Below are 23,242 nucleotides of genomic sequence, written 5' to 3'. Positions count from 1 at the left end.
CTCTTAAAAAATGTCAATGACATAAAAAACAAAACAAAAAAAGCTGGGTCAGGCTGAGTGACAGGACAAATAAATGTAATGCACGATCTTACTGGATCCTGAAATTTCTTGCATGTGATCAGTGCACTACATAATTACTTAGGAAATGTCTTTGTTCTTAGGAGAGTCAAAATCAAATATTTAGGGATTTAAGTGTTATTATGAATGAAATCTGAAACTCAAACAATTCAGCCAAAAAATGTGTTTGTGTGTGCAGAAACAAACCAAATGTAGCAAAATATTAACAATTGGCAAATCTAATAGAAGACTCTGCGTTGCTCATTATATTTTGCAACATCGATGTTGAATTTTCAAAATTAAAAAATTTAAAGCAATAACAATAAATCAAAATAGTATAGTATATCAATAGTTAGGTTCTTGATTAAGAGAAACTTGGATTCAAATCTAGCTGTATTTATGCTGACTATTGCAAATTAATTTCTCTTAGGTCCTTCCTACACCTGAAAAATAGAAATAATGTTGACGCCAATACTTACAGAGTATTTTAATTAAAAAGTATTCTCAGAGGGAAGGGGGTGGAGGGATGGGCAAAATAGGTGAAGGGAAGTGGGAGACAGGCTTCCAGTTGTGGCTTAAATAGGTTATCAAAAGGTACAGCATCGGGAATATAATTAATGATACTGTTAATAGCAACGTATGGTGACAGATGACAGTTACTCGTGTTGAGCACAGGATAAGGAATAGAGATACTGTATCACAAAGCTATAAACCCGAAATGAGTACATTATGTGTCAACTATACTTTATTGAAAACAATTTTTAAAAAGTATTCTTGCTCAACTTACATAAAATACATCAATTATTTTCACAGAATAAAAATGGTAATAATATACATGTTTGTACACTCTCCAGATCATGATCATAAAAATCAGATCACAATGTAAAATAGGATAAAGAAAGTCCCAAGAAACTAAATATTCTATACTAAGCCTATCAGATATCCTGAAAAATCACTTTTTTGGAAGAATTCTCTTGGCTAAGTGCTTACTGGTCACTGTCCTTATCGCTTATCACCTCTTTGATTTTCCACATATAAACAGGGATTTTAACTATAATGACGTAAGAAATTAACTGTACATCTGAAAACTAAGCTATGGCCATCAGAACACTGAAAAATCAACTATGTGAATTTTTTCCTAGTGGCAATTCTCTCTGTAAATAGGAATTTGTTAAATCTAATAGATAATGCGGTTATTCAGAGACAACTTATTCAAATAATTGGTGCTTCTGGTCATGGCTGATGTTCTTATTTATAGTAGGAAAACATATCACCAAATATCCACAGGTTGAAACCTACTTAATTAAAAATAAGCACTCATTCATTCTCAATTTTAACAGCTTACTAAAGCAGGGAGTCTTAACTTTGGGGACAAGAACCTCTTAGAAAGAGGTGTTTGGTTGAACTTCAAAAGGTCCTTAAGGCCAAAAAATTTTATGCAAAATTTTGTGCATCTGTATATTTCTCTACAGAAAGTCCAACCTTTCTCTGAGATTTTCAGAATATCCATGAGTCAACATAGATTGGCTCAAAACCACTGTATCAGAGCAATGGCGAAATGCCTATGGCCTCTACCCCCAGTTCAAATGTCCTATAAACAATAAGGCTCAATTATTTTTCATAATGTCTCATTTTCAAATATAAAGAATTAAAAAAAACATTAATTTTCATTTAGAAACCTTTTACCAAGATTCTGTAAAGTCAGTGTGACAAACAACAGCATAAACACATTCTCCACAATGTGGCCCTATCTTAAATCTTGCTTATGAAAAGTAAAGAAAAATGATAGCTTCAAGTTCATGGAAGAACATTTATCAAAATGTTAAATGTTTAGCTCTAGGTAGGCGAGCTAGCAGGTGATAACCAGATTTTCATTTTTGTGTTTTTCCCCAAGAACATTTATTAACTCTGTAAAGAGGAAGAAAATACACAGTTGACCCTGAAACAACATGAGAGTTAGAAGCAACCAACTGATTGCACAGTCGAAAATCTGCACAGAACTGTGACTCCCTCAAAATTAAGTACTACTGACCAGAAGCCTTACCAATAACAAAATGTTAACACATATTTTCTGTATGTATCATATACCATATTCTTACAACAAAGTAAGCTGGAGAAAAGGATATGTAATTAGGAAACTCCTAAGGAAGAAAAAAAAAATCCACAGTACCTGCACTGTACCTATGAACAAAAAAAAAAATTCACATGTAAGAGGACTGTGCAGTTCAAATCTGTGATGTTCAATGGTCAACTATATAATCTTTAACAATTATTCCTCCTCTAAAATATTAGTATAGTATTTTCTTCTGAAAACTCAAGTGTAAAATTTATTACTCACCTTAATAGCTTTGATGGCAGCCTTAGTAATTTGGGTCATTTTGGCTTTAGAAATGGGTGGTTTATAGTCATTCAGGGAATACAACTGACAAAAAAAAAGGAAAAAAAGAACAAATTTTAAATACAGCAAAACTACTGGTCTCTAAGCAATTACAGAAAGTTACCAAACATTTCCATTTTTATAGTCTCAATACAATCAAAGTGCTGGTTTCTTTTAAAAATCAAGTTCAACAACATTAGCCATCAGAGAAATGCAAACCAAAACCACAATGAGGGGGCACCTGGGTGGCTCAGTCAGTTAAGCATCTGACTCTTGAGTTCAGCTCAGGTCATGATCTCAGGCACGGTTTGTGGGATCAAGCCCTGTGTGGGGCTTTGTACAGAACAGGACAGAGCCTGCTTGGGATTCTCTCTCCCTCTCCCTCTGCCCCTCCCCTGCTCCGGCTTGCTGTCTCTCTCTCTCTCTCTCTCTCTCAAAATAAAATAAACATTGAAAAACAAAAACAAAAACAAAAACCCACAATGAGTTACCACTTCACATTTACTTGATTATAATCAAAAAGACAGATAATCACAAGAGTGAGCAAGGATGTGCAGAAACTGGAAAGCTTATACAATGCTAGTGGGAATGTAAAATGGGGCAGCAGCTTTGGAAAATGGCTTGGTGGTTCCTCAAAAAGTGAAACACAGTAATACATAATATGACACAGCATTTCCACTCCCAAGTATATACCCAAAGAACTGAAAATAATGTTCACATAAAAACTGTACACAAATGGTCATTACAACATTACTCATAAAAAAGTGATGTAAAAAAGTGGAAAACCACCCAATGTCCATCAACTGATGAATGAACATAATATGTTAAAACCATTCAGAATATTAGCCATCAAAAAAGGAATGATACATGCTACATAATAGATGAACCTTGAAAACATTATACTCAGTTAAAAAAACTATATTAAAAAGACCAGATATTACAAGATTCCATTGATATGATATGTTCAGAAAAATCGTATCTACTGGTGACTGCCTACAACTGGGGGAATTTGGAAGAAATGATATGTTACTACTAATGTGTACAACATTTCTTTTGGGTAGTAATAAAAATATTCTAAAATTGATTGTGGTAATGTTGTACAGTCATACTAAATGCCACTGAATTATGCACTTCAAATTGGTTAACTGTATGGTATATAAATTATATCTCAAAACTTTTTAGAAATCAAAGGATTTAAGGTTTAGCAGTAATCCCCCACACCAAAAAAAATAATTTTGTTTTGAAATTTCTCATATAAGCAAAGGATATAAAACTGCTTAGAGAGAAAATCAGTTAAAGGTGGGAAAATCAGGGGGCACCTGAGCGGCACAGTAGGCTTAGCGTCCGACTTTGGCTCAGATCATGACCTCATAGTATGTGATTTCGAATCCTGCATCAGGCTCTGAACTGATGGTGCAGAGCCTGCCTGGGATTCTCCCTCCCTCTCCCGCAATTGCTCTCGCTCATAGTAAATAAATAATTTTTTTTAAAAAAAAGGTGGGAAAAATCAGGCAGTGAACAAATGACTAAGCTTAAATGAATACTGATTAAAATTTACATTGTACTCAGTGATGCTAAGATTTTAACTATAATGCTACAAGATTATTAATTTCAAGTCTGAAAACTAAGCTTTGGCCATTTGAATACAGCCAAAATAAATCTGAACAGACTTTAAAAGTAACTTAAACAGAATGTTAGTCAACTGGCAATTTAGGGAGTCCTCTACAGGTTTTGCTTCATCTATCAATGAATTCTACTGATTTTTACCCAGTTTCCCCCATATTTGTCTCCTCTTCCTACTCCTACCACCATCACAACCACAGCTCAAATCACTTTCATCTCTCACACAGACAACACCTCTAAATGGATGTGCACGCCTATCTTTTCAAAAACTAATCTGATCAGTTGACTAATACCCCTTAAAAGGTCAATGACTTCCCATGCTTTGAATAAACACATGGTTCAATTCCTGTCTACCTTTCCAGTCTCATTTCGCCCCATGCTCCCATCCTGAGCCCTTTGCTCTAGGCACAATGGTCTTTTTTTTCAGTTTCCTGCCACAGAGCCTTTAAAATGGACCCATTCCCTCTATTTGGAATACTCCTCACCATGGCCTCCTTGCTGGTTAATGTGCAGTCATACATCTTAGTTTAAGCAACACCCAATGAGGAATCAGCGAGATCAATACTTCCCCTTTCGTGCTCTTACTGTATGTCATTCAGCTCTGAAGCACTCATCATAGCACTCTGACATTTATTTATTGATCATTTAACTAATACTTGATTTTTAAAAGAACTGTCACAAATGACAGTAACACCAAGGACAAAGAACGTAAGTTCCTTTAATACAGTTTACGTTAATACGACATTAATGGTACAAGAGCTGTTCAAGCTGAAATCAATTGTGCGGCACACAAATATCCTTCCGTTGAAGTACCCACCTGTTGATGACACTGCCACCCATTAGGGTCAAGATCCCATCAGATGATTTAAGAAATTACCTCTGTCAAATTTACAGGAAATTTTTTAAAATATTTATTTATTTTTGAGAGAGAGAGAGAGAGAGAGAGAGAGAGAGAGAGCGTGCGCGCGAGCGAGCACAGTAGCGGAGGAGCAGAGAGAGAGGGGAAGACAGAGAATCTGAAGCAGGCTCCAGGCTCCAAGCAGTCAATGCTGAGCCCGACGCAGGGCTGGAACTCATGAACCGTGAGACCGTGACCTGAGATGAAGTCAGTCGTTTAACCGACTGAGCTGCCCAGGTGCCCCTCACAGGGAATTTTAATATATTTCTGTCTTCAATTCTTACCCGTATGCCAGTCTACTCACCAGGTACAAAATAACATCAACACATTCTACGGTGCTTACACCAAGCTGTATATAAAAAGTAAAGGTCAATTTCCCAGAATTTCTCATAGGCTCTGGCTGCTGCCTGTCTGAGACCCACTCTTGCCTTCTCTTACAAGAGAGTAAGCTCAAAAATAGAAACTGTGTCTTTTTTGTTTAGATTTTTTCCTTGTCTCCAAACTGTACCTTCAGTATCTTCAAAAAATAAATATTTGTAAAGAATAAATTAAAATGAATACACATAAGACACAACACTGTACAAGCTTTGCACAGAAAGACCTGGATAGAAATTCCAACTATGTCACCTTATTACAAGTTGCTAAAGCTCTGAAGTTTCATTTTCTCATTCACAAAGTAGAAACTCATTTCACAGAAACATCACATATAATAAAGCTTTTAGAACATATTAAAGTTACTCAACAAGGCTAGCCATTATTAAAATTAAAATCCTTCTCTCTGGTAGGTATTCTCCATCTAAATGAACAATATGAAGGGATCCATCAAACATCTATTCACTCCAATACTTGCAAGTCCATTCTAAAATAACTTCTATTACTAGGGAGATGAAAACGCATCAGGTTCTATGCGTTGACTACAGATTGCATGTAGCAAAGTTGACTATACATTGCGTGTAGCAAAGCCCCAAGTCTCAATCAAGTATTCGTCCATATCACAGCACACCAAAGCTTCGTTTGTTCTCTTTGTGTGTGTTGAGGGCTGGAGGGTGAGTTAGGGGACATGCAATTTAGTCCTATAAAACATTTTTAAAAGGCATCTTTCACCAGACATCTCCTCCCCCTTTTTAAATGCAGCTACTGCAGAAATTTAAGGCAGTACTCAGAGAAATACTGATAATAAAGTACTTTTCCAAGGCTCACTTAATATATACACTTCCAGCTAACCATTATTCTGGATTCTCTAAAATCTCATTTCTTTATTAAATCTCATCATCAGAATATGGACACAGATCATTTCATTTAATTCCCCACCATATGCCTTTACTAAACTGTAAGTACACTGTGTTTTACCAATCTGTTAAAGAAATTATCTTTAACCCCCCAAAAAATCCCTTATGCAAGAATTCCCAAAGTATTTTCTCCTTGAATACAGAAACAGGATAATGATTCAGCTACTTTCCATGTGCTTACTTTTTTAATCAAAAAAAAAAAAAAAAAAAATTAATGTTTCTCCCATCCTGTGGCTTGGCTTCTAAGTGAGCCTGCTGATGTTTCTTCTACTTGTCTGAACATAAATCTCAAATGTCTATTGACATCTACTTCTGTGCTATATTTAACTATTAGTTTTACTGGATCTAAAAATAAAATGTATTTTCATGGGTGTCTAATTTTGATAAGCTGCTTCAAAGTTCCTTTGAAGTAGGTGGAGTATAAATTTATACATTTAATGAACTAATGTGAACTAAGCACATGACTTCAGAGACAGCTTGTCATTATCCACTCTTCCTTCTATTCAACTTCTATCTCAATTTAAGTGTTCTATATATTTCACTGTTGTCAATTCTCTCAACATCAAACTCAATCCTCTAGGACCTGCATTAAAGACTATTTGTTGAGAATTGTACGATTATCACTACAACATTCAGTATTTTAGCAAAAGAAAATAGTGATGAAATACACTGTCAGACCATTCAAAGCTTTTAAAAAACTTCTATAAATAATCCAATGTATATCAAGAGAGTATATTTAATCTTTAAATCTACAGGATATGACATAATGTGTGATAGACAGTAATAAACCTGTAATACCCAACTGATAACTTAATTCTGCTACAATATTGCCATTAGGAAGTGCCAAGCTTCATTTCAATCCTCATTCTAATCAGAAATACCAATCCCTCACCAAAAATTGGGAATGTTATTCTCCCGGTATTCTCAACATGTGATCTGGTTTTATACTGGAAAATGTTGGAGAAGAATGAAAGTTTACTCTGGGACTTTTTTTTCCCATTTGCCTGATGATTCCTACCACTATGCTTGGGTCAGAAGATCGGGGCTGCATGCACTCTAAGCTTGGGATCTCTAGATATCCAGTTTTCTCATGTATATGTTTTAATCCTACACATCAATTTTTTGGGGTCTGGCTGGCTCCCTGCTATAGTGTTTTCTAAAGTCTAAAGTGGCTGCTGATTCCTGTTAGTTTGTTCCATCAAACTATTCCCTTTGTTAAGACTATTTTAACTTTTCTAGGGCTACTGATACCTGCTGTGTCTGAAAACCAAGCTTCTTCCCCTCGAATGCTATGTTCTAATGTTATTTAATCTCATGTGACAATCCTTTATTTATACAAACTCTCCGTATCTGTCTGACCTCTGACTGAAATGAAGTCCCAGTCTTGACCTGTCCTTTCCTTTGGCTACTCAAGACTTATTTACACAAAGACATTAAACAATAGCCTGGATTTCAGTCTAATTAATTCCTTCCTTATGTTTCACTCCCTTCAGGAACTTGTAGGCACATCAAATGTATTTTTTAGATATGAAAACAACAACTAATCAAATCAGTTTCTAATGACTTTAATCAAGTTTTGAGAAATTTTTTACCTACACTGAGATATGTGAGTTGTTGCTGGCTGCTTTATTTAGAATAAAGATCTTTAAAGTTGCTAGCTGTCAACTACTGATTAGGCCAAGGAATAGTCACCACAGTAAGTATTTTACACTTTTAAGACTACATGGTCTCTTATCACACTATCAGCTCTACCCCTGTTGCAAGAAAGCAACCGAGGACCAATTCACACATGAATGGGCAGGGTATGTTCCAAGAGAAGTTACCTACAAAAGCAGGCCAACTCTGAACTTGGGCAATGTTTCTCAATCCTAGAACTGTGCACTTTTTTTTCCTTTTAGATAAACACTGCAATCTCATGTCTCTGGAAAGCATATTCATGTCCTCCTTGATCCACCCTCTTCCACACGCTGAGTGTGACTCATCACCCAAAACTTAACAAAATGTTGTACTTCATGCTGTTATTTTAAGGGAACTCACTTCAAAAACTTCAGTGCCTTTCCCAATTTGAGCATAGGTATTACATGAATTCTATCATTACCTTGGAAGAGCCCAAAAAAGAACTTAACTGACCACCCAGGAGAACAATCAAATTTAGGTAAAATCTTGCTCATTTACAGGTTAATTGTTAAACCTTCAAGGGTGTGGCTCCATGATCAATGGAATTAACCATGAAACCTAAAATAACTAAAACAGTGATCAATCCAATCCATCTTTCCCAACAATGGTCCTTTACTGCCTTGATAGTACTAGTTAGAATCCCTCAAATCTCCAAAATCAGAAAATCAGAAATTGTGGAACAAACACAATCCTGATACTTTAAATTCAAGACAGCAAGCTGACTACAGACATTTTTCTCCTCTTCCTCCTATTAGGAGGACAATAAAGGAATACAATTTTAAACAGGTGGAAAAATAACAAAAAAACCCAAAACCTCACAATGAAAACAGAATAGGAAGGGGAGTATAATCAGCAAACAAGATGTCACAAATTTACAAAAACTGGAAATATTATTAAGGGGATTAGTAACTGAGGACATAAAGAGGAAACCACAAGCCACAGTACACACAGAAGATACACCCAGAGGAAAATAATTTGTCCTGCCTAATTCCAGAGTCCCACCACGCAAAATTGAGGTATTAAAGACAGCAAGAGCAACACAAGTGAACTAATGCCTCATCTATTCTTGCAAAAAGTCAATAACATCTAAAATCGACTATTCAAGGAACAGTATTACAAAAATACTGCTTAGATACATGAACGTAATCAGCAAAGGAACTAAAGTATTAAGAACTAAAACATTTTTCTCTTTGGAGGATCCAGCGTAAGGTGAGAAGGATGAGCTTCAAATAAAATTTCTTTTGTCCTTAAAAAAATTACACGCCTATGTTACTTTGAAAAATATAATAATATTTTAGTGCAATCTTGTTTTAACTATACTTGCCACAATGGCCCTCCACAGTACCTCTCCCCTCAAAATTCTTATGTTGAACCCCCAACCACGAATGTGACTGTATTTGAAAATAGAGCCTACATGGTGGTAAAGTGACATGAGATTGTAAGAGTGTAAAGTTACAAGAGATCATAAGACTGACTCAACAGGACTAGTGTCATTAGAAGAGACACCAAAGATCTAGCTCTCTCACATGGCCGTGTGAGGGGGCCACATGACTACTAGGACCTGAGGTAGCTGGTAGGACCTGAGAGCAACACCCCGGCCCATAGCTAGCGAACTGACCAGACCTCAACCCTATAACAGCAAGGAACTGTATTCAGTCAGCAACCTAAATGAAGCTGGAAGAGAAACCCATGTCCTGAATGAGAGCATCCAGCCTAGATGACTCCTAGATTTCTGCCTGGTGAGCCCATCAGCAAAGGCAGCAAACTAGTGCTTGGGTCATGACCCATGGAATTTGTAAAATAAATCTGTGGTCCTTTAAGCCACAGGCTAAATTTGTGGCAATGTGTTACACACCAACAGAAAACTTACACAGTTAAAAAAGCTGTAAATGATTTTTCTTCGTTATATCTTGACTGTATAGATTTTTTTAACTTTTGCAAAATATTTTTGTGAAAGTTATTTTTATAATTCAAAGTCAAAATTAAAATGAAAAAAAATTTCCTAAATAACTTGAAACATAAAAAAAATAGAAATTCAGTGTTTTGCATATAGGAATAAAAAAAGTAAGTAAGAGACTTGTTTCACTGATAGTCACTTTAAAGAGATTATTCTCCAACTGTAATACCTGAGAAGGAATACTTTACTAAAAGGTTTACTTCAACTACATCCAAAATTTGTCACTCCCTAATATACAAGTTCTCCTCTCCTATATAGCAGGGTCTTCCAAATTGTTTTTTGATTTGAGATAAATATTAGATACAATGAAATATTAGATACAATAAGCATGTATTGAAGTAACATAAAATCAGTTGCACTTGACATAGCAGAATGTGACCAGAAAGTAACAACAGAATTAACAGTAGCAGATTCAACACTAAGAAAATGCAACACTAAAAGCATGTTCTAAAAGAATAATGAAACCAACAGTGACTTTATACTCAAATTTTTATTTTTTTACATTTATTCATTTTTGAGAGAGAGAGAGAGAAACAGCACAAGTGAGGGAGGGGCAGAGAGAGAGGGGGAGACAAAGAATCTGAAGCAGGCTCCAGGCTCTGAGCTGTCAGCACAAAGGCCAACACAGGGCTGGAACTCATAAGCCACGAGATCATGACCTGAGTTGAAGATGGATGCTTAACTGACTGAGCCACCCAGGCGCCCCAGATTTTTTTTTTTAATGTTTTTTATTTTTGTGAGAGGATGTGAGCAGGGGAGTGGCAGACAGAGAGGGGGACAAAGAATCTGAAGCAGGCTCCAGGTTCTGAGCTGTCAGCACAGAGGCCGACGCGGGGCTCAAACTCACAGACCGCAAATTCTGAGCCACCCAGCTGGACCAACTGAGCCACCCAGCTGCCCCTACCTCAGATTTTTTAAAGTATATTTCTTTGTAACAAATGTTTGAATGAAAACTATACGTAAGCTTGGGTTATTTCCATTGAAGTAGAAATATTCTTGAACAATCAGAACTTTTTAGAGCAAAAGATATGTTACAGATATTCTGCCAGGCGCCCCAGATCAAGCTTTTAACAAAGGCACAGCTCCTGATTTTAAACTAATAATGTGCCAGTATAAAAATGTCCAACGTTTTGAGGTGACTGGATGGCTCCGTCGGTTAAGCATCTGACTTCAGCTTAGGTCATGATCTCACGGTTTGTGAGTTCAAGCCTCGAGTTGGGCTCTGTGCTGATAGCTCCGAACCTGGAGCCTGCTTCGGATTCTTTGTCTCCCTCTCTCTCTCTCTGTTCCTCCCTCACTTGCTTTCTCTCTGTCAAAAATAAATATTTTAAAAAACTTTTTAAAAATTTCCAATGTTTCAAGTGCATCTTTGAAATAAATAAACCATGTGTAATTGAAACATCACAGCACATAAAATCTAAAATGTTATAAATCTAAAAATCAATGAGGAAAATTAAGAAATAATCTTTTCCTTTAAAATATAACCTTAAAGGCTTTTAGGCTTTAAAACCTTTTCTGTGATTATATTTTAGTACAGAAAAATTGGAAAATATTTTTAAAAGCCCAAAGATGACAGAAAATGCAAATTCTCTATAATCCAACAATTCATCACTCAATCCAAAAATACTCATTAGTGCCAGGCACTATGGATCCAATAGAAGAGACTGACAACATGTCTGTCCTCATGGAACAGACAGCATGCTTCTGGAGACAGGTAATATTCTAACAAACAGTCTGCAAAGTATAATTAAGTATACAACGAAAGTAATTATTATTTAGCGAAGGGTATGCAAAACTATACCTCTGTCAGGATCTCAAATCCAGAACCTCTTTGAAAAAAAAAAAAGTGGGGCACTTGGGTGACTCAGTAGGTTGAGCATCTGACTTTTGATTTTGGCTCAGGTCATGATCGTAGGGTCCTGGGATCAAGTCCTGAATCAGTCTCTGCACTGAGCATGGAGCCTACTTAAGATTCCCTCTTTCTCTCGCTGTCCTCTCACTCTCCCCTCTCTCACCCCATCTGCCCCTCTCCCCAGCTCACGTATGCTCTCTTCTAAAATAAAAAACAGAAAATACAGAAGTATAAAATATTATCGGGAAAAATGATGCCTATTTTCTTAAAATTATAAATGTGAAGTATGCAAACATCTGTCTAGTAAGATCAAACCTACACACTACGCTTTTGGTGAGGCGGTGGGTGGCTTAGTCAGTTGAGAGTCCAACTCAGCAGCTCGCTGTTAGCCTGTCAGTGCAGAGCCTGCTTCAGATCCTCTGTCACTCCTTCTCTGCCCCTTCCTCATATGCACTCTATCAAAAATAAGTATTTTTTAAAAAGCCAGAATTTGATATGTATAAGTGCTAACATAATTATTATGACAAACGTATATGTTTACATGCTTTGTAACTAATTATGCTTTCCTATGGGCTAAAGTATTTTCACATAAATAATTAACCTTGTATATTACCAAGGAGAACATTCTATTTCTCAACCATGGCAGGGGTCTAAGATTAATAGTATAGTTTTGAACACTCTTATAAAAAGGAAGCCATTTATCTTAGAATCTAACTTACAGTTTAAAACTGTGTTAGTGGGGGTGCCTGGGGGGACAGTCAGTTAAGCATCTGACTTCGGCCCAGGTCATGATCTCAGAGCTCGTTGAGTTCAAACCCTGCATCGGGCTCTGTGCTGACAGCTCAGGGCCTGGAGCCTGCTTCAGATTCTGTGTCTCCCTCTCACTCTGCCCCTCCCCTGCTCATGCGCTCTCTCTCTGAAAAATAAATACACTAAAAAATTTTTTTTTAATAAATAAAACTGTGTTAGTAACAAAGAAAAACTATAATCAACTCTCCTCCAAAAAACTACTACTTAAAAAACTAAATTTAGACAACAAAAACTTATTTGCGTAGTCCCTTAATTCAATACAAAAATTTACATATCCTTCCCAAATTCTTGGGATAAAGTGGATAAAACAATACTCTTGGGGTGCCTGAGTGACTCTTGATTTTAGTTCAGGTCATGATCTCACATTTGTGATATTGAGCCCGGAGTCAGGCTCCATGCACAATGTGGGCTTATTCTCTCACTCTCTCCCTCTGCCCCTCCCCTGCTCGCACTCACGCTCGCTCACCCTCTCTCCCTCTCTCTCTCTCTCTCAAAACAACGACAAAAACCTCTTAAAGTGGTATACCAGAGTGGCAGTGAGCCAAGATGGAGCAAGCCAATACAGCCTCTCTCCCCCCACTGAGTACAACTAAAAATGCCAGACTAAACACACAAAGGCAACCTGAGGCTACCTGAGGACTGAGAAGTAGAAACAACAGGAAGCTGACCAGAAACTGGAGTAGAATAACCGGTGATGGCAGGGGAAGGGACTGAGGTAAATTTCATATTGCTTTATGTTGTAAATAATTGTATTATGTACAGGCTTCGATCCCCGAGAGTAGGCAGAATCACCGCAGCCAATGCTAGAGGCAGAAACACTAGAGGAAACCCCTCGTGTCCAGCCTGAACACCAGGTAAAAGGCCTCTTCCATGCTGCTGAGCTGGGCATCAGGAGCAATCTTCTTTTCTTCCCCTCCCCCCCCCCAATTTCCCCCTGGGCCCTGCGATGGGTTGGAGAGAAGCAACTGTTGCCAGCACCTAAAAACCCCCCAAAGAATAGCAACTTCCAGATAGAGGAACTAGGAAAAGGGGCTTTATTATCCAAAATCCCCTTTTTTTCTCTCACCACTTCATCTCTGAAGGCTCAACACGGAGAGAAACCTGATTTTTTGGCCAGAGAACAGAGAAAAGGATGCCCTGGGATCTAGAGAGAGTATGGGAATTGTACAGAGATCCGAGGAGGATCCTCTAATTCTGTGCAGGAACTTAAAAGTCTTGGGCTCACTCTGGAATTGTGTTTGCGCGAAACAGGCCCAAAACAAACCCAGCAAAGGCTCTGAGAACAAAAATCTGTATAAACCACGAACTCCTGAGGGGCACATGCTTTGAGCACACCTAAACAGCAAAACGCAAAATGCTTGTAAGATGGAACTGACGTCAAAACCACTACAAAAAGGGAAGACAGAAATTGCATCCTGAACCTAACCAAGCTGAATGCCTGCTAAAGAAAACAAATCAACATTCTTAAGATGATTTTAACAAAGTCCTACAATATAATACTGAAAATGTCCAGTATACAAGCCAAACTTCCTGGACATACAAACACACGCACACACACACCAGGAAAACGCTCAAGTGAAAGGATAATCAACAGATGCCAACCACAGGAAGATGCTGATGTTGGAATTATCAAACTTTAAAGAAATCATAATCATCTCCAATAAGGCAAAGGAGCAAATTCTTGAAATAAACGCAAAAACAGAAGTTTTCATCAAGGAAAGAAAAACTACAAAAAAGAACCAACTGAAAATTTGAAAATTTTAGAACTGAAAACTAATGTCTGGAAGGAAAAGGTAGTATGGTGCTAAATACAAGAGCTACAAAATGTTTATGAGTGACTTCATATATTTTAAGAAGCAAAAAGTCAGAATCATGGAATTTTTACATTTTTTTAAATGTGTATTTTTTTTGAGAGAGCAAGCGTGCACAAAAGTGGGGCAGGGGAAGAGGGGGGCGGGGGGAGGGCAGAGGATCCAAAGAGGGCTCTGTGCTGACAGCAGACAGCCTGATGTGGGGCTCGAACTCACGAACCGCGAGATCATGACCTGAGCCAAAGTCAGACACTTAACCAACTGAGCCACCCAGGCGCCCCCACATCAACATTTTATATAACAGTTAAAAAATGTTCAAGAATAAAAATTTAGTAAGGTATTCTAAGAGACAGAAAGCTAACATACATACATTATTAACATGGAAATATGGAAACACCTAATATATTACATGACAAATATAAAATATCTGTAATAACTAGTTTTATAAATGTAAGAATTAAATGTAAAAATAAGAAAAACATTCAGAAAAATGTGTTATAACAACTGAATATAATTTATTAGGCACACATAATTTTCTTACAATTAAACAAAAGTCCTACCACACATTCCTTTTTCTATTTCATGCATTTCTTTTACTTTTTTTCAAACCATAATTTAATTAATCAACTAGATGAAAACTTTTTCATGGTAATTATAGCCCAATTAAAATAAAACAGAATAAAATAGAAAATAATGAAGTACACACTGACTACTCTTGGGTGAGACTTGTGTCCTGTTATATTTACATATGTGACTATTGGCTCATGACACATATTAAATTGCTTCTTTTTTTTTAATTTGAGAGAGAGCAAGAGAGAGAGAGAGACAGCGCACGAGCAGGAGAGAGGAGCAGAGGGAGAATATCTTAAGCAGGCTCCATGCTCAGTGTGGAGCCTGACATTGGGCTTGATCCCACGACCCTGGGATCATGACCTGAGCTGAAATCACGAGCTGGACACTCAACCAACTGAGCCACCCAGGTACCGCCACAAATTATATTTCTTATTGTGGGTTGTAAAAATTTGTTGAGACACTGTTCTAGCTAGCCCACAGTCATAAGTAGAAGGTAATACTAAAATTAATTATAAGGAAAGTAAAACATGATTAAATTCTCTCTGGATAATTCTTGCCAAAGGCTGAGTCTAAAGTGCAATCTGTTTTATTTTTTTTAAAGACAGCAAATACCTAGAAATGTAAAAGACATAGTGGTACAAAACTCAGACTTTTTCCTAGTTGTAATCAGTAAAATGGAAAAAGGGAGTTAACTTTCATATCTTAAATCACACTGTGCCACTAGTGATGTATATATCCTCCTGCAACTGTTATACACCCTGCTTATGACCTTCACAGCAATCTTATCACAAGGGTAAATTTATTTGGTCATAATTTGTTCTCTGTTTAGTCTGTCTGTCTGTCTCTATCTACCTACCTACCTGGCTATCCATCTTTCCATTCATCCACCCACTTTGGAAAGCACTGACCTCACATATTGTAAACCTTCAATAAACAGGAACCAATATCAGTATCTTTTATTTCATATCCTCCACAATGTCTAAAATAGTTCCTTGAACGTATCAGGTATCCACATATATGCATATTCAACTTTGATCAAGCAGCTTACTGGGTTCCAACGGTAATCAAGTAACCAAATACAAATCGGCAAAAATTTATCAGGCTTCTTCATATTTAAATTCACTCAAATGAAACAGATCTATTTTGCTCAAAGAAGTGGAATATGAAAACCACAGGTAAAGATATACATTTATTTTTCCCCCCTGAACTTCAATCTTTCCAGCCTTGGGCACCTGGGTGGCTCAAGTCTGTTAAGCATCCATTCTTGGTTTCGGCTCAGGTCATGATCTCACGGTTTGTTGAGTTTAAGCCCCATGTCAGGCTCTACGCTGACAGTGTGGAGCCTGCTTCCGATTCTCTGTCTCCCTCTCTCTCTGCCCCTCCCCTGCTTGCTCGCTCTCTCTCTCAAAAATAAACATTAAAAAAAAAAAAATCTTTGCAGCCTTTTATTTATAATTCTATGCCAATATTCATGAAAATAAGAAATTATTTCAAAGCAGAAGAATGCTTCACTCTGAAATAATCCCCAATATCATTTACAATATTGTATAATAATCATTCTTCTATACAATTTTCAAATTGACTTTCAGAGTTAATCATCACCACTCAATATTCTTACTCAGATCAATAAAGTCTTATTATCAAGGTGTTATCAACTAAAAACAAAGAACTGAGAAATACCAAGCCAAATTCAACCAATTAATAGGTCAAAGCCAAACAATGATTTAAATATAATTAAACCAACAGTCACTAACTAGATCTGCAGATATGCACAATATTAAGCCCTTAAGAAACCAAAAAAAAAAAAAAAAAAAACAAAAACAAAAACAGCAACAACAACAACAAAAACCTTGAAGAACTTCACCTCAAATATGTAACAATCTACTGACATAGAAGGGGAGGTCAGTGACATACCATTACTATGATATAGCAGATTCTTAGCATTCTGAAATTCACCATGGTCAGCTAATTATCCCTAATGTCTTTAAAATGTAATCACGGGTAATTCTGTGAAGACACTAATTTGAGGTGTGTATATTAAAAAACTGATGTATGGGAAAACAATTTACTTAACTATTAGTGGCTGAGGATCTTTGTTTCTCTTCTCTCAAATTCTCATTTGCATTTAACAGAGGAATAATATACTAAAGTGGTATTTAAAATTTGGGGGACCCATGAGAAACTGAAGATTTTGCCTCATGAAAACAAAACACATGGCATAATTTAGTGCCAGGATAAAAAATGCTACATTCAAACAAATGAAATGTATATGCATTTGCTAACAGAGAAAAGGTTTAATAAAGAAAACGGAAGTGAAATGCGCTGACTGGAAAAAGAGAGCATTTCTGTTAACAGCTGTGGTTCTGCTTCCACACTATTTACATTCATAACACACTCATCAATAAATCTCTCTTTACAAATAGCAATTTTCAAGAAGGATTGGAGAAGAGGGCTATTTCCTAATGGGAATTCATTAGAATATCAATAGAATGCTGTGCTTTCCTACTGGAGAATCAGAGTACCAAAACAATAAGACACATAGATAAGAATATATAATGCATACCTTCATATATTACTATAATGTTCCCATTTCATAGTGTTGTGTATATACGATGTATATGATAAGCACACTTCTACATTTACTTATAAATATCTTACTCATTTCTAAAATATAGTCTTATAAAAAGCCTGAAACCCATAGCTAAGAAGTCTGCACAGTTGAACGCAAAGGTAATATGAAATGTTTTTAAAAGTATAAAGCAATTCAAGCAAAACAGTTGTCTGAAAAGATTAATGTAGTAAAAATTAATCTAATAATATAAAAAGACTTAGTTCTACAGTATGAACTAGAGAGAACAGAGAATAGTAAATTAAAAGCCAACTCAAAACTAACTATAACAAACCAAAGGGGGGACATAATGAGGACCTGGACTAAAGTATCAACATTTTATTTTTATTATTTAATACTAAGAATAAAAAGGAAGGATGCAGAACACATTTTTAAAAATAACTCATTGGATTTTATGACTGAGAAGATATAAATGAAAGAGGCAACTAGGAAAATTCCAAGTTCTCAAGTCTGGGTATTTGGGAGTATGATTTTACTACTGACATAAAGAGGAAGTCTAGGTTCAGGCTAGAGCATCCGGGGAGGACGGAAGACTAGACTGTAGGAAAAGCAAATAAAAGCCATGTTTTGAAAACCTGCATCAGAGCTGTTCCATCACTTTGTAAGACAGGAATCTGAAATAGCTAGCAGCTTCGTTCTTGAAACATCTCTTAATCGTATGCAGTTACCTGGGCAAGAGGGTCAGAACCCTGTCATGAGACAGGTGGAAAAGAAAAACCCAGTCACAATATTTTCTCTAACAATGAATAAGATGTGGCAATCAGGGGAAAGTGAAACATACCAGATGGGTGATGTCAGTCACAAGACAACATAACACAGAATATTAGTATTCCCATCAGGCCTCAGAGATGTGGCACATTAGAATGTGAAAAGGGGGTCCTGTATCTATGCAGAAGGGAAAGTAGACTACGTTGAACACACAGACAAAAATAATGTGAGGCAAAAAGCAACAACAATCACAGCTGATAACACTGTATCTCTGAGTGACCAGAACAAAGATAAGGCATAAAGTTGCAGATTTTTCTTTGGCCAGTGTTTGGTACAGGCTCATTTCCAAATATGTATAGTCTTTCCAGTTCCTAAGGACAAGAATTAAAATATTCTTTTATATAAAATGAGAAGAAAAAAAGAGAAAGTCTAAAAGAAGTTTGTGGAAGGAATACAAGTTTAGATTCAAGTGATAACAATATAATTTCACGTGCACATGGATACAAAATAACTAAAAAAACATGAGACTGAATCCCAGAAGAGAAAAGCAAAAATACAAGTCATTCCTGAAGAGATAACAGTTAAAGAAATAAAGAATAAATACCAAAGACTAAGTATCAGAGAGAGAATAAGAACAAGAGCCTACCAGGCCTTCGGGTGAAATGATTCCAGAAATATGAGCAACAAATATACAGAATTAAAACAAGGGACAGGCAGTAGCATGATGAAGAAGAAAGATAGTAATAATGACTTTTCATACACTTTGTCAATTATTAAGTACTATCATAAAGGCTGTATCGCTTTTATCTTCAGAATGACACATTAATATTGTTCTCATTTTATAGATGGATAAATTTAGGGTAAGTAACCTAACGCAATTCAAATTGGTAGTAAGCTACAGAACCATGTCCCAAACCCAGTTCTTCTGCCTACCCAGACGCTCGGTTTCCAAACACCCAACAAAACAGCCCACCAGCTAGCAGCCAACTGAACATACACAAGTGAGCCACTGAGTAAGACGGTAGATGCTTGTGGAGACATTGCCATTGAGTAGCATCAACCTAACTAATAACCAAGAAGACTCTGATCAAAAGACATCAGATTATGAAGCTTATGCATCTACTGACCAAGTAACAGCTAAACAAATTTCACTTCAATATGAATTTTAAGCAATCGTCAAATAAGGTTTAACAATCTTCCAACCTTTAACAAGCAAGCTCACTCTCTAAAGGATTTAGTCAGGGGCACCTGGGTGGCTCAGCTGGTTAAGCATCCAACTCTTGATTTTGGTTCAGGTCACAATTTCATGGTTCATGAATTCCAGCCCCTCACTGGGCTCTGCACTGACATCACAGAGCCTCCTTGGAATTCTCTCTCCCCCTCTCTCGGCCCCTCCTCTGCTCATGTGCGTGCTCTATCTCAAAATAAATAAATATTAAAAATAAATGTGCAGTTGATATATACAAAATGTGATCTCATTATATTAATTAGCATTGAAAAGTAGCAGTATCATTGGGTGCCCAGGCGGCTCAGTTGACTGAATGTCCAACTTCAGCTCACGTCATGATCTCATGGTTCATGGGTTCAGGCCCCGTGTTGGGCTCTGTGCTGACAGCTCAGAGCCTGGAACCTGCTTCAGATTCTGTGTCTCCCTCTCTCTCTGCCCCTCCCCTGCTTGCACTCTCTCTCTCAAAAATAAAATAAAACATTAAAAAAACAGTATTATTATTATTAAGATAGACTAACTCCCTCTTTCTCACAAAAGCTAAGAAACGTAGTATTTTGGGTTTGAGGGATATTATAAATGTAACATGGTAATTCCAAATGAAAAATTCCAAATATTGAAAGATCTCATTCACTGCACACTATCCACCTACTGCTCTCTTAAGAAATGACCACTGTTAAAAGACTGGTAGATTGCCTTCCTGAATTTTCTATACGCACCTATGTACATACACAAATACTGTAAGTGTGTATATATGTACCTGTGTAAAATAAATACTTTATACATTCTAGTGCAAAATTATACTCCTAATAACTTTAAAATAGATTTTCTTGGGGTCATCTCAGTGGCTCAATCAGTTAAGCATCCAACTTCAGCTCAGGTCATGATCTCACAGTTCGTGAGACGGAGTTCTGCATGGGCCTCTGCACTGACAGTGTGGAGCCTGGAGCCTGCTTCCAATTCTGTGTCTCCCTTTCTCTCTGCCCCTCCCTTGCGCGCGCGCGCTCTCTCTCTCTCTCTCTCTCTCTCTCTCTGAAATAATCACTTAAAAAAATTTTTAAAACATAATATTAGAACTTGTATTTATTTAATGTTTATTTTTGAGAGAGAGCAAGCTAGTGAGGGGCAGAGAGAGAATCCCAAGCAGGCTCTGTGCGGTCAGCATGGAGCCCAACACAGGGCTCAATCCCTCAACCATGGGATCATGACCTGAGCCAAAATCAAGAGTCAGACGCTTAACCGAGCGAGCTAACCAGGTGTCCCTAGAACTTGTATTAACTTCGCAAATACTGAAAAAATAATTTTACTATTTTACTTAAACGAGCTTTTCTAAACATTCTAAAACAAGCCAATATTTTAAATATTTAAACAAATTCTTAGAGGTGGTCAAGGAAGGCATCATTATCTTTATTTTTGAAATAAGTAAACTGAAGCCAAGAAAAATTAATTAGAAAACTTGTTCATCAGGGTTAATATTAAAGAAATCCTAAAGGTTATCTTGTGTAACCCCATTTTATAAATGATACAACAACTATCTCTTCCCTTGTCAACTACAATCACATCCTACTGTGACAGTAACCACAGTGACCCTGCAGCCTTGCTTTAAAATACCTGAACCAGAAGCCTTGTAAAAACAGCAGTCCCAGAAAATCTAAAGGTAGTTACAAAGTAGCCACCACTATTAAAATGTGAACATTAGGAAGATGCTAAGGATACAGGCTTACAGAGTAATTGTACTCCTTTCCCACAAAGAAGGTGTAAGATACGTGAGCTTTGACCCAATGGCTTTTTCACTTTTCTGGAGAGGGATGAATTGCTAGAAAACTGCTGGCTAGAGGGGTGTTACTGTGTGGTACTTCTCTGCCAAGGTATGCATATTTTCCTATGGCACCTTATCTTATGGGCAGGAGAGCAGCAGTATAACATAATAGTTCATTCCTTATCCTGACCCAGGGGCAGCATGAAATGATAATTATCAACTAAAATACCCTATTTCCACTCCTCTACATCCAACACACACACACATTAAGTACTACCAAAATCTCACTAAACAAATACACGCTGAAAAAATAAGAATGCTAAAATGAGTCACAAGAGCAGAAATTCTAATTTGGTTGCTGACTATGTGTCTTTGATACTAAGTAAGTTTCATCGTCTCTCGGTCTTGATTATTCATCCATAAAATGAGTTTGTTAAGTGATACACATCTTTGTTTGTTTGTTAAGTGATATACATCTTTCAGGTCTAAAATCTGTAATTTCTGGAAATCAAGTCTAAGCACGGAAGTAAACAAGAAACCCAATCATAGAACCACACACTTCAGTTACGCCTATAGCTACAAATGTGTCACATGACTGTAATGGTCTCTGAGTACCCTAAAGTCAAAGGAAACAAATGATTCTCCATGGGAGAAACCAAAATCCATAAATATAAACAAACATACACATATATAAAAGTAACTCTTTAGTTTAAATTTTCCCTGAGATCCAAACAATCCAACTTTGTTTAATTTCAGTTCCCTATGTCTTTTGTGAAACATTGAAATGAAATGATATGAATTTTATATCCTTTAATTTTAGAAGTACTAATAATAATGAAATGGCCAAAAAAAAAAAAAAAACAAAAACAAAAAACATGAGAAAGAATAATTCATTTTTAAATCCTCTTCAAAACAGATCCCCACAAACCATATTAGCTGAAATTTCTCAGATAAATAACGGGTTCTATATTTCTAATGATGTAGTCTTTACCTTTACAATTTCACGTTCACAATTGGTTATTACAGACATAGTTAAATAAGATAAAGAATGATGTGGCTAACAGGAGCTAATAAAATGCTGAATGATATGAGTAAGCTCAATGTTAAGAAATTCTAATAAAAACCTTAAAGAAAATTAAATCAATCTTACTCACAGATCTCTCCATATACAACTTATATTTCAATTGCACAGAAGAAAAGCAATTGCATTATAAGCAGAGTTTAAAATCAAGCATCCTATGCATACAGAGTTGCTTTTAAATGTCTCATATTCACAAATACAATATAACAGAATGGATCGAAGTCTTATCTTAAAAAAAAAAAATTTAAAAACTGAAGAACATAAAGATTCCACAAGATTTTGCCTTAAGCCTGCTTCTCTTTTCTGTATCATCTCCCTAGAAAACTCTCAAAATTACTACTGTATTCAGCAAAATAGTAAAAGTAACTTTTGGTGGTTGAGATATGGGTAGTATTTCAGTCCTTCCATAGTAAAGATCTTCCTTTTATTCCAGGTTATTAAAAACGATCTCCCTTCAACCCAACCCACCAAATTATCTTTCTCAAGTTTTTAGCTCCTCCTGATCTGCCCCTCTTAGTGATTGATACCATACCCCTTTATTTACTTTGTCACTTAGCTAAAGCCCTGGCACCACCCTTGTCCTCATATCTAGCTCCTTATTATTATGAAATTTCTCTTGCATTCATCCCTTTTTCTTCTCCCTATTATCACTCTAGTTGAACCCCTCATCTTCTCTATACTAATTTAGCCTCCCTTCTAATCTCATCCCTCCATTGTCCTGCCCTGTTTCAAAGATACTACTCATTTTTCTGAAACACAATTTCAAAACCCTTCAGAATCTCCAATCCTCTTTGATTAAAAATGAGGTCTTACATACAGTGTACAAAGGCCCTTCATCAGAACATCCCTGGCCCATTTTCCATCATCTACCCAACCCCATCCCCTACCTAAAGCTTCTATTTTCTTGAAAATCATC

The 23,242-nt window shown here is 36.6% G+C and overlaps 1 protein-coding gene and 1 pseudogene across 1 annotated transcript in view; one reads left to right on the top strand and one right to left on the bottom strand.

Annotated features, from left to right (window-relative positions):
* The window catches only part of SCAF8 (SR-related CTD associated factor 8), a 159,099-nt gene that overhangs the window by 121,341 nt on the left and 14,516 nt on the right, over positions 1-23,242 (bottom strand). The window contains 1 exon segment of the mRNA XM_042987377.1: positions 2,396-2,479. Within this exon segment, the coding sequence (XP_042843311.1) occupies positions 2,396-2,479 (84 nt within the window).
* LOC102954802 lies at positions 18,116-18,562 on the top strand (annotated as a pseudogene).

This window comes from Panthera tigris, chromosome B2 (assembly GCF_018350195.1).
Source record: "Panthera tigris isolate Pti1 chromosome B2, P.tigris_Pti1_mat1.1, whole genome shotgun sequence".
Lineage (NCBI taxonomy): Eukaryota > Metazoa > Chordata > Mammalia > Carnivora > Felidae > Panthera > Panthera tigris.
The sequence above is the reverse complement of the archived record's forward strand: the minus strand, read 5'-3'. Positions and strand labels throughout refer to the sequence as shown.